General features: G+C 39.6%; 1 protein-coding gene across 2 annotated transcripts in view; it reads left to right on the plus strand.

Moving 5' to 3' along the window:
- The first annotated feature begins 12463 nt into the window (after positions 1–12463).
- The window catches only part of C1H1orf87 (chromosome 1 C1orf87 homolog), an 82847-nt gene continuing 75580 nt past the window's right edge, over positions 12464–19730 (plus strand). For both annotated transcript variants that reach the window (XM_005543220.5, XM_005543221.5), the window contains exons 1-2: positions 12464–12545; positions 13581–13713. In XM_005543220.5, coding sequence (XP_005543277.3) covers positions 13607–13713 — 107 coding nt within the window. In that variant the 5' untranslated portion in view covers positions 12464–12545; positions 13581–13606. The remainder of the gene's footprint in view (positions 12546–13580; positions 13714–19730) is intronic.

Genomic DNA, 19730 nt, shown 5'->3' on the forward strand with positions numbered 1-19730 from the left:
CGCCCGGCCTGGGCCCTGATCTTTAATATCTACCGGTCTGTAAATAAAGATGACATTTTGGCTCCCAATTTGACTCCATGTTTCAAAGTCTCTACTAGTTGGAATCCGATAGAATGAAGCTTCTAGTCTTCTGACAACAGGGACCAAGAAGTCAGTGGTGTCAAGGAGCAAAGATGAGTTCCGCAGGAAAACACTGAGTTGATCTTGGCAGAGACTCATTGCCCTGGGCAAATGCACTGGGATATCTAGTGGAACTTCTTTTTTTTATTATTATTTTTTAAATTTTCATTATTTATTTATTTTTTAATTCAACAGTTTTTGGGGAACGGGTAGTCTTTGATCACACGGATAAGTTCTTTAGTGGTGATTTCTGAGATTTTGGTGCATCCATCATGTGAGCAGTGTACGCTGTACCCAATGTGTAATCTTTCATCTCTCACCCCCTCCCATCCTTCGCCCCAAGTCACCAAGTTTATTGTATCATTCTTATGCCTTTGAGTCCTCATAGCTTAGCTCCCACTTACAAGTGAGAACCATATGATGTCCAGTTTTTCCATTCCTGAGTTACTTCACTTAGAATACTGGTCTTCAACTCCATCCAGGTTGCTGCAAAGGCTATTATTTTGTTCCTTTATATGGCTGAGTAGTATTCCATCATGTGTGTGTGTGTGTGTGTGTGCATGTGTGTGTGTGTGTCTATCACAATTTATTTATCCACTCGTTGGTTGGTGGGCATTTCGGAAATGGAACTTCTTTTTATGAGATTTTAAGAGCAGTAAACAAAGGCAACAAGAGAAAATGACAGCCATACTGTACTCAGCATATAAAGTGGGAGAAAGATCCCATTCTACAGAGGCTCTATGGTTTCCTATAGAAATACTAGTTCCAAGGCAGCACAGCAATGTTTAGTCCCATCAGATTAATGATTTTTCATCCCAACAGAGTAGCGTCCCCACAAGGAGCATTTGAAATAAGAGGATGTGTTTTCATAGCCACAATGAATGAATGGAGTGCACTTTTGGCATTCATTTTCAAGGGCTGGGGTTGCTAAATGTCCTGCAATGTTCTTGACAGTCCTGCAAAATGAAGCATGTCCCACCTAGAATGCCAGTACTACCTCCACTGAGAAGTACCACCGTAACTTGAGGATGGGGGCAATTATTCATTCTCTTTCATCCTTTAATATAACATTTTCTGAGCTCCTTCATATCAGGCCCTGAGTGAAAATTGATGGATCTGATATTAACAACACAGTCACCCATAAATTTCAAAGCATACCAGTAGATATTCCATGAATTCTCACCAACACACCGTCACTGAACTTTTGTTGAATTTTTTTTCTCCCTTGAGAATATCATGGAAGCCACTTGAGAATAGCACTTTGAGGGTGTTCTCCAGGAGGATGTTATTATAATTACCAGACAAGGATGCTATGGTCCAAAGTGCTCAAAGCATCAAGCCCTCAAGAGACTACAACAGACCTGCATTCCTTATGATTCTCACAGTGTTGAGGCCACACTGGGCTTTATCCCAAAAAGTGGGAGATACCTTTGCTTTTCCCTTTTATGTGACTCTGTCACCTGTTCACCAAACAAGTGCCACTTATGTTCTCATGTCTCAGAGTCTCCCCACATCACTCCTTTATCATCCACTTCTAGCTATGTATAGAATAGACTGAGGTACATGAGCAGGATACCTAAATTTCAGATAAACACTCTAATGTCCAACCTTTTTCAGACTCTGTCCTAGATACCACATAAAACCACATTATTTTTCTCCTTCAATAACTCTTTTCCACCCCTGGAAAAAACCCTCAAACAAATCTGCCCCCTAAGGCTTTACTTACCAGTTCAATTTATCAGATATATGTAAATCCTAGTTTAGGGTCAAACTGGAATGCCCCCTCCTACTACATATGAATTGAATTAACTATGCTTTCTTATACATGTTGATGATTGATACAGATTAGATAAATAGAGGACAGAGCCACTGACAGAGAGGGGAAGGGAGGAAGGAAGGAAGGAGGGAGGGAGGGAGGGAGGGAAGGAAGGAGGGAGGGAGGGAAGAAAGTGGATGGGTGCTTGGCAGACACCACACTCCCAATTAAATTTAGCTATTATCATTAATACACGTTGCAACAACTCTGCTATCAATGTCATTTTAAAAATGCAGAAACTGAGGCTCAAAGCCACAGGCAATTAGTCCGTAGCTTTAGGAGTCTAACTCATCTCTGACTCCAAAGTTCAGGTACTTTCGATTAAATTCTACAAGCTCTACATTCCACCCTATGTAAAACTCAGTCACTTTGAAACCATGTAACAATGTATCATACATAGAAGACTGTATGTATACCCATTATGTATTTGTGCTTCATTCTGTAAACATGGGTTCCTCTCTCATCACATTCTAACAAGGACGGTAAATTGTCATGGTTGGACTGCTGTGTGCAGCTGAAGCCAAATGTCATGTGCTGCATGTCAACAAAGCCTACGTCACACTTGACATACACCAATTTATGCTATTCTAGAGATAATAACAGGCATATTACAGAAATAAGTAGGTATCTTTCTTCCACATGTACTGTGGGTGGATAAACTGTAAAGAACATTTTCTTTATTTGAAAGTTGTAAATGCAACAGATGGGAAAATTTCTGTTAATAACATATCAGCAATCATGCATATCTATATTTTGTTTGTAAATATAAACTTGTTCTGAATTATAGTGAATTTTCTGCAAGTGTGGGTGTGGTAAACATTACTAGGGCTCATTATTATCCACTTCTCTCTTTTCAGGCACAGGGAGACTGTGCCCTTTTTAAGGTATAGGGCTATCATTGACTCAGACCAATGGACTGCATGCAGCAACAATGTGTGTGTCTCTCCTAAGGCAAAACATTTCATTCCAGGTGGGTAACCTTCTAGCACTTTCTTGTCTTGCCACAGGCATCATGGAAGCATGTGTTGAGAGGGAGGTGCTGTAGGGTCCACATAGACCAGATTGTTGAGCCAACACATGGAGGATAATCATCCTGGAGAACTGCCCAAATCCACAGCAGAATTTGTGTGAATGAAAATTACATTTTTGGTTTCTCAAGCCATGGAGCTGTAGGTGTTGTCTGTTAACACAGTGTAACTTGGCCTCTCCTGATTAATGGGATGGGTGAGGTTATTTCATTCATACTGTAAGATAACACATACATCTCTCTGTTGTAGTCAAAAGTAACATATGCATTGTCATCTGATACTCAAACTCTACAATCTGGCCCAAACCTACCTTTGCAATTTTGTCTTCTGCATTCTCCAAATGAACCTAGATGTGATTCCTTGGCCATATCCCATTTCTTGCTTTTCTCTGTCTCTACTTACGTTATTCCCCTACTTACAGTTATTATCTTCCCTTCTCATATGTCAATTACTACCTGTCTTTTAAAGATTCAACTCATCTGTTAACTCTTCAGAGAAGTCTTTCTTAATCCTACAATTATGAAGCAATTTATCTTTCCTTTGAATTTTCATATTTATTTGTTACTGTACCTTACTTTATGTCATAGCTAATGATTATTTATGAGCATGTTTTATCCCTCCTGCCGGCAATCTTGAGAGGGGCATTTGAATCTTATTCATCATTGTATCCTCAACAACTCACCATGGTGCCTTAAAATTACATTCAATAAATATTTGATAGATGTAGAGGTACCAGTATTATGAATTTAGTAAGTTTTATCATAAAATCAATTCGGGCCACTTGAGTGTGTCTAAAGGAGTCAAGACACATTCCTTTACTCAATCATTTTTTTCTTCCCCTTTTAAAAAAGGGAGAGCGTTATCCTAACCAGGCCATCTTTATTAGTGGGTAGGGATATTATGCATTGAAAAGTCCTGCCTATACACAAGGTCCGTCTTCTAGGCCATGAAGCGTATCAGGAAATAGAGCAGGCTTTCTTCTTGTCCCAGAAGCATTTAGGAACTGGGGAGTTTATGGCACTGGGGCATAGGGGCTGGTAGTAAGAAAACTGGAAATGAAAGAAGAGTATCAGCAGCACTAATAGTTATTGGGAATGTAGAGTGTACCAGGACCTGTGCTAACAGATTTATGTATGTTATATCACTTGCTATTTCCAAGAGCAGCAGGGAGATGGTATCACGTGGTGGATAACACATAAACTCTGTAGCCAGACTGCATATGTTTTAATTCCAGCCCCATCACTACCTGTAATCTTGGACAAGGCACTTGACTTGTCTCTGTCTCAGTTTCCTTAATTGAAAATAATACTCCCTACTTATTACTGTAATAAATGTGTTAATAAATAAAAAACACTTAGAAGAAAGCCTGTACATGATAAATGCACAATAAATATTGCTTTAAAAAAGAATGATGTTGTTATTATACTCCCTTTATAGATTAAGATACTAAAGCGTAAATGTTAAGCTCATTGCCCAAGGACATGAAGGTAATAATTAACAGAGCCAAGATTTGAAACCAAACCTTCTAGCCTCAGAATCAGCATTCTTAATTCTTCTACCATACAGCCAGAGGCCTTCAACATTATCGAGATAGAATGTTACAAGCAATATTAATGCTCCACTTTGCTGGGTAGAATGGCCAGATCCAATAACTTGTGAGGTCTATTTCAACCTTGAGATTCTCTGTGTCTTAATCTGTTCAGACTACTGTAGTAAATATACCATATACTGGGTGAGTTATAAACAACAGAAATTTATTTCTCATGGTTCTGGAGACTGGGAAGTCCAAGATCAAAGTGCAGCAGATTCAGTGTCTGAAGAAAGTCTGTTTCCTCGTTCAAAGACAGTCTTCTTCTTGCTGTATTTTCCCATGGTGGAACAGGCAAGGGAGCACTCTGAAGTGTCTTTTACAAGGACTCTAAACCCATTCATGAGGGCCCTGCCCTCATGAACTAACCTCCTCCCAAAGGTCCCATCTCCTAATACCATCACCTTGGGGATTAGGGTTTCAACATACAAATTTTAGGTAACACATTCAGTATATAGCACTGTAGTTCTATTCACAGATGTTAAAACTTAAAGGCAGGTAAAGTTCTTAACAATCTAGAGCAGGGTAAGCTAATAGCAGAGGAGGCCAGATGGTCTTCATGTGGTTTAGAACTTCCGCTCTGTGGTCATTCTCTTGAACTTTATTACAACCACATTTTCCAGGCCACTATTATTATACTATAGAATTTTAAAACATAATGCTCCAAGGAGATGCTTTAGAGTCCAGCAAATGTGAATTTGAATCATTGTACTACCATTTATTTGTGGTAAGATCTTGGGCAAGTTATTCAACCTCCTATCAGGTTAACCTCTATTGGGTTCCTGCACCTTATAACTGTCTGGGTACTAACTCTTCCAATAGCTCCTACTAACAATTTTGTACATGATTATACCACCCACCAGTTCCATCCCCCAATACAGCAGTTCATTGGTTCAGATATTTCCTGACCAAGCTGGGTCGACCATAATTGCTCCTCTAGCAAATGGAACTAAGAAATTCCAGATTTTGCCAGCTCCTTGGGTAGAAATGAAACTTGTGAATTATGATTAGTGACTTTCTATCTGGTGATTATTTATGAGCATGTTTTATCCCCCAGCATGTTACCTGGGGGATGAGAAAACATTAATGTGTGCTACAGAGAAGAATAAATGAAGCTGATACACAGAGTAGTAGAGACAAGAGTCCTAAAAAAATTACCTGCCATAGTCCCTGACTGTTCCAGAGGCCTGGATTCATTTCTGTACTTAGTTTCATAAGAAATTCCCTTTTTGCTACAGTCGGCTGCGGTGGAATTTCAGCTATGTACAACCAAGGTCCTCGACAATCCAACACTCTGAGATCAGATTCCTCATCAGTAGAACAGAGATAATAATACCCTACATCCCTTATAACATCATTACTGAAATTAAATGAAGTGCCACATAAAAAGTGCCTCATCCAACGACTAGCACATAGTAAACCTTAAATAAATAGTAGCTGCTATGATAATATGCTTATCAAAATCACATTATACTATTAAAAGTCATCTCTCATGTTTATTTTCTCTCATGTACGTAATATACATTTGTGATCACATACTATGTACTATCACTGTGTTCAGAATGGGCTATGTGGCGAGTAAGACATAGTATTTATTTATCATCAACAATTGAGCAGGTGAGAAAGATTCTAAAGTCATAATTATTATCAAAATAGTAGATTCAATAAAACTCTTGCTGTACTGAAAAGAGTGAACCACCTGACTGGGGGCATTGAGGATAAATGCCTTTGCAGGGTCAGTAACATGGACATGATCTTAAAAGTCAGAAACCGAGTCACACAAAAGACCTTTCATGCAGAACAACAACAAAAATGCTCAGCAGAGGCATGTGGGGATAAAACTCCAGGGAAGGTTGCGGAACACCAGTTAACTGCAGCTGAAGTTCATTAGGTTGGGAGAGAACATGGGACATGAGTTTGGGGAGGTGAGCAAAGCCAAACCAAAGAGGCCATAATAAAGAACGTGAACTCGAGTGTTCTTCAGCACTATAGGGTGACTAAGGTTAATAATTGATATGTATTTTCAAACAGCTAGAAGAGAAGTTTTGAGATGTTTTCAACACAAAGAAATAAATATTTGAGCCAATGGATATGATAATTACCCTGATTCAATCATTATACATTGTACACAAGTATTAAAATATTACCTTTACCCCATAAAATATGTATAAAGAAAGAACACTAATAGCAATAAACTCTTGCAGTACCAAACTCTATCCTAAACATGTTAACTCATTTAACCTCACATTGTGGTACATATTGGTATTATTCATGAAGAAATAAAGTCACAGAAAGGCAAAGTAGTTGCCTGAAATAACATCATATTAAATGGAAACCAGGTTTTGAACCCTGTTAAGGGTTGAATGGTGTCCCCCTCCTCCCACTTTATTTGTTGGCATCCTAGCTCTGACCATCAGATCTCACAATGTGACCTTATATGTAAGTAGGGTGGTTGCAGAGGTAATTAGCCCAATATCACTTGTGTCCTTATACACAAGGGGAAATTTGGACACAGACACACACACAGGGAGAACACCATGTGAACATGAAGATGGAGATCTACAAGCCAAGAAACATCACAGACTTCCTGCAAACCCCGAGAAGCTAGGAGAGAAGCATGGAATAGATCCTCCTTCACCACCATCTGAAGGAACCAACCCTGCCAATACCTTGACCTCAGACTCCTAGCTTCCAATAACTATGAGACAATGCATTTCTGCTCTTCAATCCACTCACTTTGTGGTACTTCTTTATAACAGCCCTAGAAAACTATTACAGGGCCCAAATTTGGCCCATCTAATCAGTATGCTATACAGTTTTATTTTTCCAGAGCCAAGAGAGCATTTTAAGGAGAAAAGAAACTTGACCATATCTGCTTTCTATTTAAAGTCAGCCTGCCTTTGCTTGTCTTTTTACCTGAAGTCCCTCATTAGTCATAAAGACTAATGGCTTGGGTCCTGTATGTCTCTTGGAGAAAAAACAAATGTAACACCCCCATATCTTTGTAATACAGCTCAGTTTAACATCAGTATTTGCCTCTCCTCTATTTGGACAAGAGACTTCACTGCAAAATGCCTCATTTTTATAGATCTATGATTAGACTGTTCAAAACAGCAGTTCTTTATTGCTTCCTGTTTATAAACTCATTCTACTTTGACTTATAAGGGCAAAAACAAAACACTGGAGACCATTTTTTTCCTCTTCCTTACTCTGTTTGATGGTAAATGTAAAATCCTGAAGTTTTAGGAGGGGGCATTCTTTGGTCCCTTATTGCAGCTATTTATCTTTCTTTGGGAAGAAAGGAGAGAGCGCTGACTCGGATGGAGATGTTTCTGTGGAATCTTTCTCTGGTGACTCGTAATCTAAAGCTGTTGAATTCAAGGAAGGCAGTTTTAACCACAGCATTTAATCTTGTGGAGACATTTATTGCACAGCTTTTTGTTTTGCCTTGTTTAATATAAACCACTGGAGAGATGTTTCGTGGTTGTGTCATTTCATAAAGCAGAGTGTAAAGTAGACAATAGCAGATAAGAAAAGACCACTGCTTAGCAATTCTGTGACAGAATCTGCATTCTGTAAGGAATGTAGAGCCTTAAAACAGCAGCAATAAAAATATTATCATTAATACATATTGATAAGAACAATGGCTAACTAACATCCACAGAGGAAGTATGGAGGAGGGGCTGTAGAGGCTACTTACAGAGTCAGGCACACCTGGATTTTTTATTATGCTTCTGACTTTTCCTAGCTACATTCCCTTCAGCAAGTTCTTTTTCTTCTCTAAGCCTCAGGTTCCTCATCTCTGATATGAGAATATTAAGTCTTTTTTCATAAGGTTGTTATGAAGATGAAATGGGATGTTGAATGAAAAGCTCTTAACTCAGTGTCTGGCACATACTAAATGTTCACTAAATGTTAGCAGCTATTGTTATAAACAAGAATATAATTTATTATAAGCCTGTTGCATGTCAGGGGCCTCCAGGTACATTATGTCTAATCCTGATAATCTTAGAGGGTAATTATTATTTTCTCCACCTTACAGATAAAAGAGTTAAATTACTTGTTCCAGGTCACTCAGCAGAGGTTCCCTCAGGTCCGAAAAATAGATCAGATTTCACCTGAATACCATCAAACTGGTAGAAGAGCTGCACAATAGAAAGCGTCTCCCCAATGCCACTGTGTTTCAAGTTGGCATTTGTAAAACCTACAGAGTCAAGATGAGGTCAAAGGATAGTCTTTAGTAGAATAACTAATTTGGTCAAAACCAATTTGCTCCTTCAAACTTTATCAAAGAATTTATAGGAAAATTCAAAATGCCATCCAATCAATTAACTGTATCCCATAGAAAAAGTTTAATAACCTGAAGTTTAAGAGTCTCTCTGTTAGTCAGGTCTCCTTGGGTAAAGATTAATGACAGTCATCTCAAAATATTGTAAACAAAAGGGACGTTTATTACTCGTGTGTTTGAGAGTTCTGGAATCTCTAATTTCAGGCATAGCTGGATCCAGGCTCTTTGCTTTCCTCTCCTTCCCCGTGCTGGCTCCATTTTTGGCTCTGCTTTTCTCTGTTGGCTGACTTCCTTCTCTCTGAAAAATTGTAGTCTAGTAATCTTAACAGATATAAACTTTTTTCCTCCTATATGTGTATACAAATGATCCTTGAACAACACAGGTTTGAACTGTGCAGGTCCACTTATAGGCAGATTTTCTCCCAGCTCTGCCACCTCCAAGACAGCAAGATCAATCCCTCCTCTTCCTCCTTCTCTTCAGCGTACTTCATGTGAAGATGTTGAGGATAAAGACTTTTATGATGATCATTTTCACTTAGTAGATACATTTTCTCTTCCTTATGATTTTCTTAATAAGATTTTCTTTTCTCTAGCTTACTTTATTATAAGAATACATTATATAATATATATATATAATATACACAATATGTGTTAATTTATGATGTTATCAGTAAGACTTCCAGTCAACAGCAAGCTATAAGTAGTTAAGTTTTGGGGGTGTCAAAAGTTACACGCAAATTTTCAACTGCACGAGGAGTCATCACCCCTAACCTCTGTGTTGTTCAAGGGTCATTGATAAGAACTTTGACCTTTTTAAGCCATAGAGTATAATCAAGCAACACTTTGACTGAAAATGCCCACAAGGACTCCTTGAAACAGGAAAAGATATTCCCAAAGAAAGCATTCAATTCACAGAAAGAAAGAATAGAGAAGCGTTTTAGGTGGACAAAACTCCCATGAGAACCATTTTCATTAGAGCATTTTTTAGAAAGAAATTTTAATATTCAGTTTTGGTTATCTTCTCCTTCATTCATTTGCTCAAAAAATTTTGTAGAGCACACTATAATCTAGATACTGTTCTGGATATTTAACAAACACAGAGAAGAAAAAGAAAAGAAGAGTCCTTCAATAGCATGACATTAAATTTTCCGATGGATAATATAATAAATTACCACACACAAATGTATTGTCTTACATTTTTGAAGGTTAGATGTCCAAAATCAGTCTCACTGGGCTAAAGTCAAGGGGTCAGCAGAATAGATTCCTTCTGGGGGTCTTGAGTAGAATCAGTTTCCTTGCCTTTTCTAGCTTCCAGAGACCATCTGCATTCATTGGCTCATGATCCCTTCCTCAAATCCCTGTACCCTCTTGCCTCCATTGTCACATTTACCTCCTCTTCTGTCATCAAATCTCTCTCACCTCCCTCCTATAATGACACTTGTGGTTACATTTAGGGCTCATCTGAAAAATTCAGATAATATTTCCCTCTCGAGTTCCTTCACTTAATCACATCTGTAAAGTTCTTTTTGCCATGGAAGATAATATTCACAGGTTCTGGGGATTTAAAGGTGGACATCTTGAGGGAGGGGCATTATTCAGCCCTCTACAGCATAGCAGGAGAAGCCCGGACAACCAAAGCAAATAAATACCACACTCTCAGACAAAGACAGACATATTTCCTAAGAGAGAAGCCACAGGTTATATATAAGATTAAGAAGCTACTTTCAGCTGTGGAATCCAGTTTGGCTTCTTGCAAAATAACAGCAAACATTCATATTGTTCATTATGTGTCAGGCATTGTTCTAAGTCCCTTTCTTGTATAACTCGCTTAAAATTCACAAAAAGTCATCCTCATTGTATGGAAGAGGAAACTAAAGCACAAAGATGTTAAGTGATTTGCCCAAGATTGCACTGAACTAGCAGGGCAAGGATTTGAACTCAAGGTGTTCACATATCATTTGAGATCCAACTTAAAGAATGGATAGGCAGGCTGACACAATGAGAAATGGAGGGGCATTATAGGCAGAGGAAACAAAGTGAACAAAGGCACTGAGACAGAGATATGAAAGGGAGATTCAGGCCAGTGAGTAAACTGGGTTGGCTGCAGCGTAACAGGCCTAGGAGAAGTAGTGGGAGATCAAGCTAGCGATCTAGCTTGAAGTCAGTTAGTGGAAGGTCTTGAAACCACAGACACCTGCTATGGCTGATGAGATCTTTCAGACGTTTGGTAGAGGAGGGGACTTGTCAGAGTTGGGCCTTGGGAAGACTGATCTGGAAGCAATGTGAAGGCTGGGAGGGAGGAGTCAGAAGGGAGCTGTTCCTGCTTCTCTGCTCCCTTAGCACTTTCTATATCGTAGAATGTGGTTATGTGTCTCACCCACTAGAGAGTGAACCCCTAGAGGGGAGCTGAGTGTGCTGTCCATCTCTGCCTGCATATGCCAGTGGGTGATACATTTATCTGTAAAGCACAGTACAGCTAGAGGTTAGGAGGCAGAGGTATGGATGCTAGAGCTGCTGCTGCCTACGTTGATGCAAATAACAATACTATTTGGGAGTCAATCTAAAGTGTCTTTGCCTATCATCTGAAGTTTATTTTAGCATAATAACAACCTACTGGAAATGTAGGATATGCAGATCTATATTCTAATCTTAGCTCTGTACTTGCTTTTGCAGGATTTGGAGTAATTTATCAATACCCCAACTTGTTTCTTTTCTCTTTAAAATAAAGTAAAACTACTTTATTTATAACTATTAACTTGTGAGGTGAGAGTTATCCCGCTCACATAAGGGATCTGGCATAGAGATAGTACACAACGTTATTATTATCAATGTATAATATTCTGGTTTTGTTTGTTTGTTTGATACTGAGTCTCCCTCTGTCCCCCAGGCTGGAGTGCAGTAGTAGGATTTTGGCTCACTGCAAGGTCCATCTCCCAGGTTCAAGCAATTCTTCTGCCTCAGCCTCCGGAGTAGCTGGGACTACAGGTGCGCACCACCACGCCCCGCTAATTTTTTGTATTTTTAGTAGAGACGGGGTTTCACCATGTTATCCAGGATGGTCTCAATCTCCTGTCCTCCTGATCTGCCCACCTAGGACTAACAAAGTGCTGGGATTACAGGCGTGAACCACTGTGCCCGGCCGACAATTTCATTTAATTTAGTCACCAACTCCCAGTTAGGACCCTGTTATTATTTTGCCCCGTTTTATAGATGAGGAAACAATCTCAGGGAAAAGAAGAGATTTACTCAAGCCATACAGTGGAGACGTCTGGATTTGAACCTACTGTGTTCGAATCTCAACTGTGTGCAAACTCACAAAGGGAAATTAAGCTTCAGAGGAAGGGCAGGACAAGGGTGACCACACAGGTGAGCCAGATGGGCGAGAAGGATGCCTGCATATCGCTGAAGAAGAGAGAAGGCACAGATCAAAAACACCTAGACTCTTCACCCACCGGCAGCCATAGCCTGGGTCCATTGCCGCGGCAGTGGAGAAAAACCTGGTCCCCGCCCAGAAACAGCCTTCTGCGTCCTTAGCGACCAGGGCGGAAGAGGCGCCCCCCGCGACGCGGGCCCTGTGATTGGCTAGATTCCTGGGCTCAGTCCCCACGCCCCGTCCTGTCTCCAGGGTCTGAGAGTGTCAACTTCCTGGGGAGAAGCACGGACCGCGCAACTCTGAGCCGCCAGGGTGGGTACGCTGCCCTAGCGGTAAGCACCCCTCTCTGTTCTCTCCTGGGAAAGACCTCAGGACCGACACGCAGCTGCTGGGCAGGGAGGGGACTTGAGGATCACGAATTCCGAGTCTGGAAGATTCCAGACAGGCGCAAAGAGGTTGCAGGTCCCCGGAATGAGGGGCTGCCGTCGCACAGCAGGTCTTTAGTATTGGACTTTTGGGAAGAACCCTGGTCTAGCCATCAGACCCAAGTACTGGAAACAATCCTGTCCTTCATTCTCTCTGTGACCCTTGTCAAATAACAAACCCTCTCTGGGCCTTAGTTTTCCAATCTGTGAGGGGGCCTTTGGAGTAGAATGATTTCTAAAGGGCTTTCAGTCTCTGGGTGGTTCTAAAAGGGAGTGTTCAGCTGTGACCAGATTTACTGAACTTCTGATTTTTCCCTTGACATCACTCTGTTTAAACAGCCAGTGCTTATCTTGTGCAGGAGCTCAATTTCAGATTCATTGGATTGTTGTAGAAAGAGATCAGTGATCACAACAAAAGTCTGTCTCTCTTGTGTTCAGTCTCCCTTCAGATGCATTATCTCCTTGGATTCACCCCCAAGTCGTAGAACAGACCCGGAATTATCCTGATCTTATAAATGGAGAAACTAAACATCAGAACTGAATATTGATTCTTCGTATGTCCCACTAATGCCGTAGTTTCCGCTCTGACCTCACTGGAATCCCATCCTATGTCTTGTAGTACAGGAAAGTAGAGTCACCTAATGACTCAGTAGATCTGCTTTGCAGACCTCTTAGGTGAGATTCCCAAGTCCGCTAATTACTGGTGATGTGATGTGATGTGAGTAAGTCATATAGCTACATTTTGCCTGTTTCCTCAGCTGTAAAACAAAAGTGATACTGATTAAAAATATCTTTCTCATGCCTTTGTTAGGAGTGTTAAGTGAGGTAATATAGGTGAAACACTTTGTCCTGCTATTATTATTGCTTGTTGTTATTGACAAGGATGATGGAGTTCTGTAACAGAAAATCAAGAAGAACAATTTACTTATTTTTACCTCTAAGGATTTGAAGGGATTTTGAAAAGAATCATGTCTTCAGCCTGGAAGACTCCCCGTGGATCAGATGCAATGCCTGAGATCATGGTGAAAATCATTGGAAGTAAATACTTTCGATACCTCGTGGAGAAGCCAAAGATGTAAGTCCATATTTGAAAAATACCTATGTTGCTTGGATGATAATGAAGTTTTATTGTTTTTTTTTTTCACTCAGAAATTTAAACTTAAAAAAATGCCATCCATGGAAAACGAAGTCATTAAGATGCAACAGTAGAGTTAAAATCGTGTTGATAACTTCCATGCGCACTGTTTTCCTAGTATTTTTCATCTTTATAATTCCCCATACTCCTTAATTACTTGGGCCGATTTTCCAAATAGATGGGAAATAAGAGCATTGAGACATTTATAAATATTAATGGAGCATTACTGCCTTTTCTCATCGGGCTTGTAATCTACCACATGTAGTAATTTTAGGGAGAGTGGGGGAGGTTTATTAGTCAATTTGTTGTGAATTAAAGGAGTAGGATTAATACAGAATCATAAACTGTAAGGTTTTCACTTACTCCTGTTTGTATTTGATACTCTTCTAAGCTTGGGCTTCTCAGATCGTGGCTAAGATCTCTTTCTTCTCTTCCAAACCCATCACAGTCACATTTAAGATATGACACTCATATATTTCTAATATTCACTAGATGTTTCAACACAGAAGAGTATGACTAGCTCTTTCCTACAGAGTTTCAGTGGCTCAAAAAAGAAGGGAAGATACTAGATCTGTCTTTCTTATAGTAGGCATTCCATAAATAATAGCTAGTCAAAACTTGCTTTTCCTTGCTAAGATTATTTCCTTAGCTCTATCTTCTATTTCAGAAATTTGTAGACTGAACAAATACACAAAGATATGGTATCGCTGAACATAGGTGCAAGAAGAAATTTTTACTAAACCTGGCAATCATCAGAATCGCCGGGAGGGTCCTCAAAAATAAAGATTCAGGAACCAGCTCAAGGTCTGCTGAATCAAAATCTCTGAATGCAGGTCACCAAGACTGCTGTTATGAAGTACAGGCTTTAATAAGACTTTAGAAAGTCACATTAGTTCTACTTCCCCACTATCAGTATTGTAAAGTCTAGAGGGATTCCAAAGTGATTGCTATAATCAGTTAGTAATGTCTGCCACTGCACAGGAACTGAGGTTTGCAGCATGTGATTCATACATTTGGGATCCCTACAGAGCTGAGAGGTGTGAAATTGAATCTTAGGTCTGATTCTTTCTTGCCTTTTGACATTGGGAAAATGAATTAACATCTTTGGCCTTAGATTCTATATATATGAAGTGGGGATAAAACAACACCTATCTAGTAATAGGGTTATTGTGAGGATTAAATGAGAAAAAGTAGGCAAAGCACCTTTCCAGTGTCTATTATAAATAACATGCTTAGTAAATAATTCTGCTATTATTATTGAAGTCTTTCGATAGATATAAAACATGTAACAAAAAAATCAAACATCTTTCTGTTAAATGCTTGATGTCCCTTTTATATTCTCTCTCTCTCTCTCTATATATATATATATATAAAATATATATATATATATATATTTTTTTTTTTTAGACAGGGTCTCGCTCTGTGGCCTAGGGTGGAGTGCAGTGGCCCGATCTCGGCTCACTGCAAGCTCCGCCTCCCGGGTTCACACCATTCTCCTGCCTCAGCCTCCAGAGTAGCTGGGACTACAGGCGCCCGCCACCACACCCAGCGAATTTTTTTTTGTATTTTAGTAGAGACGGGGTTTCACCGTGTTAGCCAAGATGGTCTCGATCTCCTGATCTCGTGATCCGCCCGTCTCGGCCTCCCAAAGTGCTGGGATTACAGGCGTGAGCCACCGTGCCCGGCCGTCCCTTTTATATTCTATGCCTAGGATGCAGTTTACGTCTGTTTTGTAGATGAGGAAACTAAGACACTGTGATATGGTAAGTGATTATTTTGAGATATATCAAATCCCTGTCACTGTCAAGAAAAGTAAATAGAATTAGTTTGGACACCTGGCTCAGATCTCCTACCTGGAAGACTATATTATTACTAATTCCATTCCTTCCTTAGGTTGTTTGTTTAGCCTTATTCTCTCCCAAACCCCTTGCTTTTTCCAAGGATATGGAACTTAGTATGTTTTTAAACAGAAAGCAAGGAGTAGTATTTAATTTTTAAAATAGTGAAAAGTTAGCTTTATCTCATAGGAAGGTGCCTTTCCCCATTTTGTTTTCTAAACTTCAGGAACCAAAAAATAAAAGAGTACATTAAATCAGCTAAATTAATTGTAAAATAAAATATGCAGTTCTATCTCTCCTATTATACTATAACAGCTGGCATTTTTTAGGTAGTAAGACGGGTATTTTGTTTGTTTGCTGCATTTCCTATAGACTTCATGTTACTGTTGCCGGGATGACATAGGATTAGTAATGTGCATTGCTAAAATATTCTTGTATGTTTAAAAATGAATAATTCTTAAAGCCTCCTCGTTGCTCAGGTAAGGAAAGTGCTGCCACTATCATGTCATTCATGCTGCAGAATCTGTCTTCCCAAAAGTGTTTATATTCATAAACCAGGGCCCCAGAAGGGTATTTTCTTTGGGTTGAATAAGTTGAATCAATTAATAAAAATCCACTTAAGAAGTGTAAGTAAACATCAAAAAAGAAAGGTTTCTCCAAAACGAAAATTTGAATTAAAAGAAAATCATGGATCAACAATGGATAGAAAATCAGAAATCTTCTCGTATAACCACATTTAGCTCAGATTTCCTGCAGGACATGTGTTGATGCTGGGATAGTATGTCAGACCTGAAGGTGGTCTTTTAGATGCAGCCCACTATATTAGCTTGCTAGGGCTGCTGTAATAGTGTACCACAAACTGGGTGACTTAGAACAACAGAAGTTCATGGTCTCAAGTTCTGGAGGCCAGACGTCTGAAGTCAGAGTGTCCATAGAGCTGTGATCCCTACGAAGGTGCCAGGGAAGGACCTATGTGTCCTAGGTGCTCCCTTGCTTCTGGCAGTTCCTTGACTTGTGGCAGCATATCTTCAAGCTTTACATGGCTTTCTCCCTGCATCTGCATCTGTGTCTAAACTGCCCCTTTATGTAAAGACATCAGTCAACTACATTAGGGGCCCACCCTAATCCAGTATGACCTCATCTCAACTCATTATATCTGTAATAATCCTATTTCCAAATAAGGTCATATACTGAGGTATGGGGGGTAGAATATCAACACAGGAATCTTGGCAGGGCCACAGTTCAACCCATAACAACCAGCCTCCCATTTTACAGATGAGGTGAGATAACTAAGGCCTCAGTGGTCTTAAAGCAAGCCCCTGAAGTTCCACGCTGGTTATTAAGAACTAAGACTGGAATGGAGCTCGCCTTCCCTCTTTCCTTAAGTTAACATGCATAATTGTTCACAGATCAAAGAAAAATACTTATATTTAGTATACATATTTTTCACAAAAGAGCAAAAGAGATTAATCTGTAGGCTTCAAGGAGTGAAACAAGTTTCCCCTTATTTGTGCCATCATCATCTTCCTCCTAGGTCACTATAACCGCCTTCCAACCTAGTTCTCTGTCTCTAATCTTCACACTCTGTAACTGACTCCTCTGCATCTTTGCTCCTGAATGTGTAGTCCGTGGATTTCCAGCACCAGTCTCAGCTGGGAACTTGTTAGAAACAGAACCTCAGCTCCCTTCCTGATATATTGAGTCAGAATCTTACTTTAAACCTGAATTTTCAGGTGACTCCTCCACACATTCCAGTTTGAGAAGCCCCATTCTTAAGTATGGCCAGCGTGATCTTTCTAAAATAAAATCTAATGACATGTTGCCACCACCAGACACACATTTGCCTGCCCCACCTGGGGGCTCCTATAACGCCCGTAAGGAATAGTACATGCTTACAACTTCCTATGCATTTCTGTCTCTCTATTTTACTGTAAATTGTATGTGCACAACTATATCCCCAGCACAGAGGATAAAATCTTGTACATGGTAAAGCCTATTAAATAAATTAGAGTAACATGGCTACCAAGAAAAATAAAGATCTAGAAAGATAATACTTAGTAGCTTTAAATAAATACAAATCTAAAGGCCCATGCTGTTAAAATAACATCCAGATGTTACTATGGAACCCTGATGAGTAACATGCCATGTGACAGGAGACAAATATTCTCATTTTCAAAAAGGTGATAGAAGCTAGTAATAGTACCACAGAGTCAGAGGTTGGTGGACAATCCCTGCCAAAACTGTAGGCCAAAAAATTAAATATATTAGTTGTGAAAATAAAACATGAAAGTGATGATCACCAAGAGGAGGTATGCATTAACTAAAAATAGATTATGCTAAACTGGTTCCATTCTCATCATTGACAAGATTATTGCAGTCCAAATGAAGAGAATGATAAAGACAGTATGTGTTGATTTTGGTGAGTCATTGGGCACATCTTTCTCACAAAGGCCTGAAACAAGGCAGTGAACTCCATACTGGACAGTGTTGAGATAGGTGATACACTACCAAGTGGTGATGGAACAATTGATATAAACACAACTTTCTGGAGGTGGGGAGGATTTGTGTGTGTGACCCTGCTCTTATTCAACAGTTTTTAATACACAATCAAAGGAAGATAGACAAATTGTTTTAGTAAACCCATAGGTAGCAGAAAGCTAAGAAGCTTTGGCAGGGAAATAAGCTACAACCAACAAGACTAAATGAACAGAAATATAGGCAAAGGCTACCTTTGGAGAAGTGTACATGGAAATGGTTATATGGAATAAATGTTCCGGTATTGCCTGTGTTTGAGCTTAGCATGAGTCAAGGGTATTCAGATAGAGAGATGTGGAGGCTCACTCCACGCAAAACTCAGTGGAGTACTGCACACTTCATTCTGGATGCCACATTTTAGGAGGGACCCTGACGCACTAAATGTTGGGGCAGCAGAGGGCATTATGAAAGATCCATTGAACAGAACAGAGGTCTCAGAAATAACACCACACATCTACAACCATCTGATCTTCAACAAACCTGACAAAAACAAGTAATGAGGAAAAGATTTCCCACTTAATAGATGGTGCTGGGAAAACTGGCTAGCCATGTGCCGGAAACGGAAATTGGACTCCTTCCTTACACCTTATACAGAAATTAATTCAAGATGGATTAAAGACTTAAACGTAAAACATAAAATCATAAAAACCCTGGAAGAAAACCTAGGCAATACCATTCAGGACGTAGGCGTGGGCAAAGACTTCATGACTAAAACACCAAAAATAATTACAATGAAAGCCAAAATTGACAAATGGGATCCAATTAAATTAAAGAGCTTCTGCACAGCTAAATAAGCCATCATCAGTGTGAACAGGCAATCTACAGAATGGAGAAAAATTTTGCAATCTATTCATCTGACAAAGGGCTAATATCCAGAATCTACAAGGGACTTAAACGAATTTACAAGAAAAAAACAATCCCTGGGCAAAGGACATGATCAGACACTTCTCAAAAGAAGACATTTATGCAGCCAACAAACATATGAAAGAAAGCTCATCATCTCTGGTAATTAGAGGAAAACCACAATGAGATACTATCTCACACCAGTTAGAATGACAATCATTGAAAAGTCAGGAAACAACAGATGCTGGTGAGGATGTGGAGAAATAGGAATGCTTTTATACTGTTGGCGGGAGTGTAAATTAGTTCAACCATTGTGGAAGACAGTGTGGTGATTCCTCAAGGATTTAGAACCAGAAACACCATTTGACCCAGCAATCCCATTACTGGGTATCTACCCAAAGGATTATAAATCATTCTACTATAAAGACACATGCATATGTATGTTTATTGCAGCACTGTTCACAATAGCAAAGACTTGGAACTAACTCAAATGCCCATCGATGATAGATTGGATAAAGAAAATGTGACACAAAAGCACCATGAAATATTGTGCAGCCATACAAAGGACGAGTTCATGTCCTTTGCAGGGACACGGATGAAGCTGGAAACCATCATTCTCAGCAAACGAACACAGGAACAGGAAACTAGACACCACATGTTCTCACTCATAAGTGGGAGTTGAACAATGAAAACACATGGACACAGGGAGGGGGACATCACACACTGGGGCCTGTCAGTGGT

This window comes from Macaca fascicularis, chromosome 1 (assembly GCF_037993035.2).
Source record: "Macaca fascicularis isolate 582-1 chromosome 1, T2T-MFA8v1.1".
Lineage (NCBI taxonomy): Eukaryota > Metazoa > Chordata > Mammalia > Primates > Cercopithecidae > Macaca > Macaca fascicularis.